Source organism: Anser anser, assembly GCF_964211835.1.
Source record: "Anser anser genome assembly, chromosome: 2".
Taxonomy (NCBI): domain Eukaryota; kingdom Metazoa; phylum Chordata; class Aves; order Anseriformes; family Anatidae; genus Anser; species Anser anser.
In genome coordinates this window covers 127,159,013-127,169,284 of record NC_139721.1, presented here as the reverse complement: position 1 = coordinate 127,169,284, position 10,272 = coordinate 127,159,013, and the positions used below count along the sequence as shown (strand labels likewise).

At 52.1% G+C, this 10,272-nt stretch overlaps 1 protein-coding gene across 1 annotated transcript; it reads right to left on the bottom strand.

The window, feature by feature from the left end:
* Positions 1-3,813: 3,813 nt before the first annotated feature.
* On the bottom strand, positions 3,814-10,241 carry HOXA10 (homeobox A10). Its single transcript, XM_083825135.1, has 2 exons — positions 6,738-10,241; positions 3,814-5,306 (listed from the first exon to the last, which is right to left on the bottom strand). Exons 1-2 carry the CDS (start codon positions 7,555-7,557, stop codon positions 5,032-5,034), a joined length of 1,095 nt encoding a protein of 364 aa, XP_083681261.1. The 5' UTR covers positions 7,558-10,241; the 3' UTR covers positions 3,814-5,031.
* Between the last annotated feature and the right edge of the window lie 31 nt (positions 10,242-10,272).

The following is a 10,272-nucleotide window of genomic DNA, read 5'->3' as shown; positions in this document are numbered from 1 at the left end:
TCCCCGGGGCTGGCCAAGAAGCCTGCAGGATCCGGGTGGGGGGCACGAGAAGAATCTCCGCTCGATTTGGTCGAAATGTATTTATTAGAGCCTCGCGAATCGCAGGGAAGGCTGAGGCAATAATTAAAATCACGTGTAAATATTGTGTGTGCAAAAGTGTGGTTCTAATTAGTTTTACATCGCTATGTGGGCTGCCTCTTCCCTTCTCTCTCTCCCTTTCTCCCCTCTCTCTTTCTCGCTTTTTCTTTTCATGTCTTCCCAACGGTTTAATCAGAAATCTTACGGAGATCCTATTTTAACAACGCTCTCTCCCCATTCAGGATTACAAAGGCCCATAATGAAACTATTATCCCGTATTATAGTTAGAAAATTACAGAACAGTTACAAGATCTCTGCAAACAGGGAGCCCGTTATTTTCTAACCATTTAAAAAATGCAAATAAAGATCGCCTCTGTTATTTTTTTGTGGCCATTGTATAGACACGCCGTAATAGAAAAAAATAATTGTATTTCTTTCCTGGAAAGACGGAACTCGACGTCATTTGTATTTATTAGTAAGGAGTCAGCTGTGGTGAAATGTGATTGTAGAACTTCCTTTTTCCATTCAGAAAAAAATAATCTTAGCTGCAGGAGTCCTGGATGTTTATATTCGAATTTGGGTTCTCAACTTGCAGCGGGTTTCATTTTTTTGGTTCCTCACCAAAACTAATAGCAAATGAATAACAATAACAATAACGTCTTAAAGAACGCGCCTGTATTTTTATTTCCCTGTAAAATTCTGAATTTGTTCACTGCCAGCAGCCAAGCGGCGGGAGAGGGAGTACAGAGAGCAAGAGTTAAAAGACGGCAAATAATTACAGACATTTTTCACGCGGTCACGTTGTAGATAATAACACTGGAGCATTCGCCTCCTTTTTCGTCCTTTTAGACCCAGTTTTCCCCAAAGTACATTTTGCATACGAGCCACCACAGCTCGTGGGGGGTACCACGGGCTTCGTACACTTTGCATTGCGAATTATTTCGGCATTTTGGCCACTTTACACGCTTGGGCGCAGCACACCCCAAGCAGCCCAGAAATCGCCCTTCCCATCAAATCGCAATACCAAATCGCACTTTCCAGGAACGAAGCCCTGCCGTACCTCCCGCGGCTGAACCAAAACGCTCCCCGAGCTCCATCCCGGTGTGATCAAAATAGTGGAGCTCCCACGCCGTTAGCAGTGAGCCCCGGCTCCGAGAGGAAGGAGGACCCCGGGATTTTTAGGCGGGGGGCATCGGTGCGCGCAGCTCCAGCAGCAGCGCACCGCGGAGCCCCGGCGCAGGATTGCGCGGCCGTTCGCGATCCCCGCTGAACGGGAAGTTCAGGATCGCCTTTTCCTGCCGGTGCTACCAGCGCGCAGAGGTATTTTGGCACGGCGGGCAGAAAAAATGATTCAGAGTTTGGGGGAAGCGGTCCAAAAATCAGAGTGATGCGATGCAAATGGACAGAGGCAAACCTGTGTGTAAAGGCTGGAGAGGCACGCACGCACACACATGTGCCCTGTAAATACACCCGCATATGTACACAGAGCCAAGACAGACGCACAGTGTGTACAGAGGCAGACACAAACACTTATATTGGACTGCAGCGTAGACATCTGCTGCTGACCCAGCCGAGGCGTCTCCTGCGATGATCCAGCTAGGGTAGGTCTGGCTAAAATCCGCTCTCTAACTACTCTGAGTGCCTGCAGCCCAGTTCGGAGTTTCGAAAAAGTTTTTTTTTTTTTCTTTTTTCAGCAAAAATAATCGAAGTCATTAGTTAAAAAAGAAAGAAAGAAAAAAGAAAACAAGCCCCAGACGCGTGACTTTTCCTGCCCTTTCCTGCGTCAGCCTTTCTGCTCTCCCGGGCACCCCGGTGGCGGGGCTGCCCCCCGGGCGGGCGGCGGGCAGCGGGCCCGGAGGAGCGGGCGGGAGGCGGACACAAAAGGCGGCGGCGGCGGCGGAGGGCCCGGAGAGGTCGCTGTTGCCTGTTCCGCCGCCGCGGAAGAGCGGCCCCGGGCTCGCCGCAATCGTGATCGTAACCGAGGCCTTGTGGGCCGCGGGGCAGCCGCCGCCCCCGGGCGCCCAGCCCGCGGAGAGCCCCGGGGGAGCGGCCCCGACGGCGGAGCGGGGTTTCGGAGCCTTTCCGCCAGGGTTCCCCAGGGAACCAGCGGCCAGCCCGGGGGGCGGGCTGCGTGGGGGAGAGCCGCCGGAGGGGCCGGCAGCCCCCGGCACGCGTGGGCCTTGCCGGCGTTGGTGCGCGGAGTGGTGCGGAGCGGAGCGGCGCAGGCAGAGTCGGGCTCTTCCCTCCCCCGGGAGGCCGAGAGCTTTCTGCTGGCTGGGTTTTGATAAATCCGGACAGCAAAAGAAAAGCAGCCCCCCCACCCCCACCCCCTCCCGTCCCCCTCCCGAGCTCGACCCGGGCCGAGCAGAACGCAAAAACGCACCTGACCTTGAATGCAGCCTACGAGGCATATTAAAATCCCGCAAGCAGGCAGGGACTCGCTTAGGAGCTAGCTAACCTTGAAGAACTTGTCAAGCTTCCCCCCTCGGCTGCCGTGTTTATCTGAGGAATCAAAGGAGCCTCCGTTGCAGATGGGGAACAATGGCATTGGGACTTGACGCCTACAGATAACTTCAGCTTTAAGATTTCTTCGGGCACAAAGGACCCTCGCACCAAGCATACCTGGTGATGATATCAACTGAAGTAATTAAGGCAGTTTCGTGCTGTAGAGAGAAAGGTGGAGCCCCAACAACATGAAACTACCTAAACCACAGAGCAGTTCTCAGGCGCTAATTATTACTTTCCCCATAGCCGTGGTCTTTAACGCAAGGATCCCGCTACGAAAATAAAACCAGAGACGTGACTACAGCATCCCTCTCGCCCGCCCGCCCGCCCGCCCGCACACCCCGCCGGCACCCCCTCCGCGCCCCCCGGCCAGACTCGGGTGGGTTAATGAAAACGAGAGAGAAATATCATCATAACCTCCCCTCCAGGCAGCTCTCGCCTCTCCATGCAGATGCAAACGGGAAGAAAAGGCCGTGCACGACAATGTTACATCATAAAAAGCTAACGGCTCCCACTAAGCCCGGGTTCAAAGTCTACCCCCCCCCTCCTCCCAGCATACACATACCCGGGATGAAAGCATTAGCTGTCGCTCTTCTCCCAGCCCTCGTTTTGCCTTTCCTTTGTGCAAGACTCTGCTAGCTAAGCATGCAGCAAAAAGAAGGGAGGATGCAAAAAGCAGCCCGGGTGAAGTAAGCTCTCCCGCATGCAGCCAGGTAGGGAACAGCCTTGTCTAAGGGGGGGTGGAAGCGGCCCGGTGGCACGAAGGCGACTCTCATGTCCGTCACCCCCCCCCCCCCCCCCATGCGCTCACCTTTACGGTTTCTTCTGAGCCCTGAGATAAAGCTAGGTTTTGTCACCGTCCTCTGGAGCTAAAAGATCTCCGCACACTCGTAGGTGCTTGATTAAAAAAAAAAAAATCCGTTCCCGACCCTCAAGAAATAGTAATTTGCTTCCTCAGTCTATGCAGCTCCTCAGTCAACTGAAACCACTCGTTCAAGACAGCAACAATCCAGATATACTAGCAAGTCATAAAACTGAACAAAAGCCGACAAACCTTAGAGCACCATCGCTATATGGCCCAGACAAATTACGACCGTCTAGGTAATATTTAAATAGATTCCTAAAGTAATTGCAGGGGGTTTAAGCAACTATTCCTGTTGTAAAAGTTCTTGAAGACATAAAGTAGAACCTGAGGATAAACAGTCACAAAAAGAGGTAAAATTAAAAGGATTCATTCCACTTTTTTTATTCTTCTATGAGAACATAAACATCGCCTTTTTCACGCACAGCAGCATTACAATATTAATTTATTCCGATTTAAGGTAAGAACTAGATATAGCTAGAACTAACATTTATAATAACGATAGAATGCATTTGCTTAAAACAGTATCGGCATTTTAATAATAATAGACATTTATACATATCTGTAATTATAGTTTTTCCCCTTCTTTCTTTTTTTTAAATCTTTTTAATTTTTTTCACCTATATGCTTGACCCTTTGATGCATGTAACTTCACAGTATAAAGGAAGACGAACATATTCTCCCTTGCTATCTTAGACTCTGGCTCAGAAAGTCCTTCTGATGTTCAGGATATACACTTTTCAGTGAAATTAGTGAGGAAAAAGTGACTATGTTTTTCTCAAGGGGCAATTGTTGTGTGCTTGTCTTGTGTTACCAACGGTAACGTTATTTATAGACAAAAAAAAATCACTAATTCCACATATTTAAGCAAAACTACATTAAGTAAATATCTACAACCAGAAAGAGAGAGAGAAATTCAGAGGTAAGTGTCATAATTTAGTCCATGAGCAACACGAACTCTTTTATACCTTTAAAGAGAAGAGATTTCATTTTCCTGGCCAATTTTAAAGCTGTAATGTTGACTTTCAAGGTAAAGGGGGAAAAAATCACTCTTAACGCCAGTTCCCATGAAGCCCTTTTGAAGGATGCCTGCATTTCATTATTGTAAGTCCTGCTTCTCGAAGGAAAAAGGGGGGAGGGGGGAGAAAAGGAAAGGAAAACAGAGGGGGAAAAAGCTGAGCTCCCAATATATAGAAATATGGCAAGGCTTAAATTATTCATTCTGAACAGTCCAAGTTACACCTCCTATAATTTAAAAGAATGCGCCTTTAACCGAGCTCGTTTACTTTTCGGAGAGATATGAAGGCGAAAGATATTTGCAGCTCCTGAAATCATATTTCTGGGTTTCAAAGCTTGAAAGAAGAATTCGGGCCCGGGGAAGCCTGCAGGAACCAGGGAGGTTCACACATGGCATTTTGTGCATTAGCATGGCTTTCTTCCGCCCCCCCGCCACCCCAAAGTAGCTATTAAGAGGTTAAGGACATATTGAGAACGTCTAAAATCGTTAATCCATACAGGTGCAGATGACTACAGCCTAGGAAAATGATACTGGCTCTTTAAACCATAAAGATGTGTTTATAGGTTCATCAAGAGAAATTAAAGTTGGCTGTGAGCTCCCGAATCCTATTCTCTCTGTTCATTTTCTTCAGTTTCATTCTGCGGTTCTGAAACCAGATTTTAACTTGTCTGTCTGTGAGGTGGACTGTGCGGCTGATCTCTAGGCGACGCTCACGAGTCAGGTACATATTGAACAGAAACTCCTTTTCCAGCTCGAGAGTTTGATGCTTGGTATAGGGGCACCGTTTCTTTCGACCACTTTTTGCGGTTAGCCAGTTTGCTGCATTTTCTCCTTTTGAATTGCCTAGTTTTGAGAAAGTAAAAGAGGGACGTTACCAGCGGGTAGGAGGCGATGAGCTGGGGAGGGAGGGGGGAAAAGTGTGCGTGTGTGTGTGCGGGTGTGCGCACACGGGCTCGCTCCTGCAGCTGCGGCCCCAGGGCAGAGCTGAGATGTGGGGAGCCTCGGGGGGGGGGGGACCTCGCTTCCGAGAGCTTCAAAGCGGTTTCCTAAAGGCCCTGGAGCTGGCCGGGAACAGCCTTGCCTCTGCTGGGATGCTCGGCGGGGAGTGCGGCCCGCTGGGCAGCTCGTCTCCAAACCCCCAAAATAGGCTTTTAACCGCTCCGACCCCACTGCTGCTGGAAGGCGACTTACTGGATGGCCTGGGGTCTTTTTTTACACCACCCCCCCCCCCCCGAGACACCTGTTTCCCCTCAAAAAACAAACAAAGAAACAAACAAAAAACCCTGCTCTGAACTTTGTAAATGTGCTCTGGAGGCTGAAAACAAGGTGAGCTGCAGAGCAGGAGCCTCCCTGTGTCCTACCCCTGCCGTCTCAGGAAGCTTCGCCATGGCCCTCTCTTCTCCAAAGGTTTGGGAGAAAAATACAATAAAAATAAAAGAGAAAAAAAAATCACCCGTTGCAGGGTGTTTATTCCTATCGCTGGAAGCGGCTGGGAAAGAGATAAAACCGATCCCTCGGTGGCTCGGAGTGGTTCGTTGTTGTGAGGGCGACTCTCTAGGAGTTTGGTTTTTTTTTTTGCTTGCTTTTTGTTTTAATCCTATTATTTTCCAACGGGGCGCCTGAAGGAATAACAGGGCGTCTGAAATGCAGCCAGAGGGAAGCGCCTGAAAAGCCTGCAGCCCAGGGAAAGGGAGTTATTTTTTTGCCATGGGGACCAGAAAGGGAAATAAATAAGCAAATGAATAAATAACAAGCCTGTTATCTAGTGTAGACGCTGAAGGATATTCGCGGTGCATTCATCAGTCTAATTTGATAGCAGTTCATAGATGGCACATTTCAGCGCGGCTGTTATTCCGAAAAGCATTCTGGATCGTAAAATATAACTTACCGCGTTAATAGGTTTATTTATTGGCACTGCCTATTGCTTATTTTGGATGCTTTACAAACATCTCTGTTATCTGGTAGGCACCTTCGCATCGCAGGGGAAAGACTGATCTCGCTTGCTATACGTTTAAGCCGCATGCAGGCTAAAGTTGCCCAGAGCAGAGGCTCTAAGGGTTTTAAACTATAGGACGGACATTAATTTTTACGGCAACCCCATGCCCGAATATTACAAAGTTCACAAGGTCAGTGTGAGCAGCGCTTCTTGGCAGCCCCGCAGGGCTGCTGGTATCCTCCTTTCGCCTTGCCACGCTCCTCGGCCGCTTTTCCTTTCTCATTACCACCGCTACCATTCCTTAAGCCTCACCGCCACCGTCACCGTTATTTGCTTACCTACGGGCTCTTTCTCGGGAGAGGCTTTGCTGCTCTCCGACGGGGCTGGGGAGAGCTCCTCGGCGGTGGAAGACGAAGCCTGGGTCTCGTCCTCCCGCTGGGAGCCGCACGCCAAGGGGCTGGGGGAGCGCTCCTCGTCCTCCTTCCTCCCCGCGTCCGGGACGGGAGGCAGAGATGGAGGCGTCTGGAAGCGGCCGGGGGGCTGCGGAGGGAAGGGGGCAGCCCCGGGAGGCCCCGCGCCGTAGCTCTTGGAGGTGCCATAAGCCTGGGAGAGGCGGAAATAGCCCGGGACGGGTACCCCGGTGCCGTTGCTGGCTGGGCTGACCTCGGCGCTCAGCCTCGGGAAGGGAGCGAGGTCAGTGGCGGCCGAGCCTTTGGGGCATTTCTCTGAGTCATAGAGGCAGTAGGAGCTCTCCTCCTTAATGTTTTGAGCGAAGGAGCACGAGGTGGCCTGCTGGCTCTCCGGCTCTTCCATGCGACAGGACCGGGGGGGGTCTAGCCACACTTCCATCCCTGACACGTAGGGGTGCGAGGTGGGGACCATGCTTTGAGAAGTACCTTCATTGCGTTTGCTCAAAACGGGGAAAAGTCCGCAGCTTTGCAGCCCGTAGGACAGATCGGACGCTTGTGGCAGGTAGATCCCACTGTTGGGATAGCAGCCGCCTCCGCCTCCGCCTCCGCCTCCTGCTCCCGCCGCTTCCCCTCTGCCCGAGCTGATCAAGGAGTCTACCAAAAAAGAGTTTGCGGCCGGGCTCTCTGAGCATGACATTGTTGTGGAATAATTTGGCGAAGGGAGCAGATAGCCCTTTCTGGCTGACATTTCTTGTGCAAAACATGCTGAATATGATTAGAGATACCCCCGCACCACGGCGGACGCTTGCAGCCAATGGAAGCCCAGGCCTCCCCAGCAACCCCTCCCCGTCTGGTTTCGTATGCACCGAGCTGCTCTCAGGTCGACCTCTGAATTTGGGATATGGATGTATATTAATGCGGGAGATGGATTTCCACCCGCACGCGCGGCGCACATGGGCGAGCGCCTGCGCCCGTGCGGGAGCTGCGCGCCGGGGAAGGGGCAGGAGTGGGGCTGGGGGGCACCCACCCCGAGCCGTGCTCCCCTGCTATGGCCCGCACAGCGATAAAACAGCCCCGGCCGCCCCGATGTTTATTGTACCTAGGCTGAGGCTGCATCCAGATGAAGTTTTTATTAGCGCTCCTCTCCCCGCGGTTGGGCTTGCCGGAAGCGATGCGCGCTCACCTCCCCGCGCAGCCCGCGTGTGTCGCGAAATTAATAAAGCCGCGGGTTTTATGGCCGGGCTCCGCTCGTTTTATTTGATTGTCTCGTTTTTTAAGGAATAAAAGACGTGTTATTGTTTATCACGGATCATTGGGAACCGTAAAGGGGCCTGGTGTCTCTTGTGTTAAAGTGCTGGGGAAGGGGCTGCTTCCAGCCCAGCATCACCACCACGACGCCAGGCTGGGCTTAAATTTCCTAGAGATAAAACGCTCGCTGCTGCGCTCGGGGATCTCAGAGGGAGCAATGCCACTCTGGGAGGATTAATTGTGCGGTTGCAGCTTCTAATGCTGTAGTTAACGCTGGATTCTTCCTGAGGTCTGATTGCCATTTAAAATCTAAAGCCAGACATACGCCACAGAAAGAATCCAGACGCGAGCAGTTCAAATGGATCCTCGCATGATGCTGCGCACCCTGTTTATTGACGTGTTTATATTTGGGCCGTCGTTTTGATTCCTCCCTCCCTCCATTTGGGTCATTCACTTTTTGCCTCTTCAAAAGCACCGTCTCTGTCACAAGCACCGTACTAAATAATAGAAAGAAGGATAAGTAGATGAATCCTGAGATACTAGACAGCTCTGTCCAGCCAATATGTAATTGTGGCAGAGGGAGCAGACAGATAGCAGACAGACAAGCACGCAGACAGAGAGACAGATAGATTTTCTAATGAATCGCTTAATGATCGCTTGCTTTCACTTCCATCATCTCTCGCTTATGCCATTTGGAAGTCGCCTATCAGCCTGCCCCGAGGAATTAAGCCTTCTTCAGCCTAAGCGGAGCCTGCGGCTCTCAGGGCTTTTCCAGCGCTCACTGCCCACCCCTGAGGAGCTGGCCTCTCTCCTCTCCCCCTCGGCAGCCCGGGGAAGCGGAGGCGGCCGGCTCCCAGCTCCCGGCCGCCTGGGCGAGCGGGGGCAGCGCCGGTACCGGCGGGGCCTCAGCGCTGCCCCGGACGGAGCCACCGGGCCCGGGCACCGGCCCCCGGCTCATAGCTCGGCGGTCCCCAGCCCCTCGGTCCCCCGGTCCCCCGGCCCCTCGGTCCCCCGGCCCCAGGTCGCTCGGTCCCCGGTCCCCAGCCCCCGGCCCCTACCCTTGGCTTTCGCAGCGCCCCGCAGGCGGCCCGGGGCAGGCTCTGCCCTCCGCCCCGCGGCTCTGTCACGCCTCACGTGGTCGCCCCCGCGAGCCTTTGCCTTGCCGGGGGGGAAAATCTTGTTTGCCACATTTTGACATTGGCCCGGACGAGTCGCTCCGTGCAGGAGGCAGCGGGACGTGCCTGTTGGTTTCCGTAGGCGAGTTAAGCTGCTGGGGCCCTCCCGGGGCTCCGTCCTTCGTCAGCTGGGGCAGGGAGAGGTTGTTACAACTTTGCAGGACCCATAAAACCTTGATGGAAAGGCGTCTTATTTTTCCAGCCTTCTCGAGTGAGCACCAAGGCACCGCTCCTTTCTGAGCGCTGTAGGATGGGGTGATAGGAGCCGGCCCGACAGCCTATAGAAACCCTCCGAGTTTTTCCCCGCATTTGCTCCTGGAATACTGTTTGTGTTTCCCAAAGCCGGCTAAGCCCACGATGTGTTAATGTGTGATGGACAAACCCTTATCAGATTCCTATGAGGGCCGTATCGCTGCTAACAAAATTAATACCATATAAGGGACCGTTTTATTGGCCAGTATACAGGAAGGCCATTATCAATAGGCTTAGCGTTATAAATGCAGATCTAAATAAAATGAAACGTGAGCCCCGACTCCTCGTTCCCAATACATTTCTCTACACGAGTCAGGTATAAAAATTACTCCGGGGAAGTCCGCTCTTGCGGTATGTTTATTTTGCATTTGCCAAATTAAATAGAAATGGATTGCAAACCCAAAAGCCATACGGAATCGAGGAGTAACACTTGAAATCCTTCCAAAGCTGTTTTTAAAATAAGCAGCTCCCTTTTAAAATTTGGATTAAAGGGGGGAAAGGCCTATAAAAGCACGTTACGATCCTCGTCAGCCTGAATAAAAAGGACTCAAAATGCATCGCAACAAACACGAGCTGGCTGCTTCTCTCCTTCGGAAGGCGAATGCAGGCAAAATCAGACAAAAGGCGCAGAGGCCGGGAACAGCTCGGACGAAGAGAACCAGGTTTTAGCTTAACTTTCCCATTGCCCCCCGGCCAGGCCCCCGCAGGTTTCGTAGCCAAAGGTCAGGCGATGCAGGGGCTGGGGTTCAGCCCTCGGTCGGGAGCCGCCGGTCGTTGTGCTTATAATA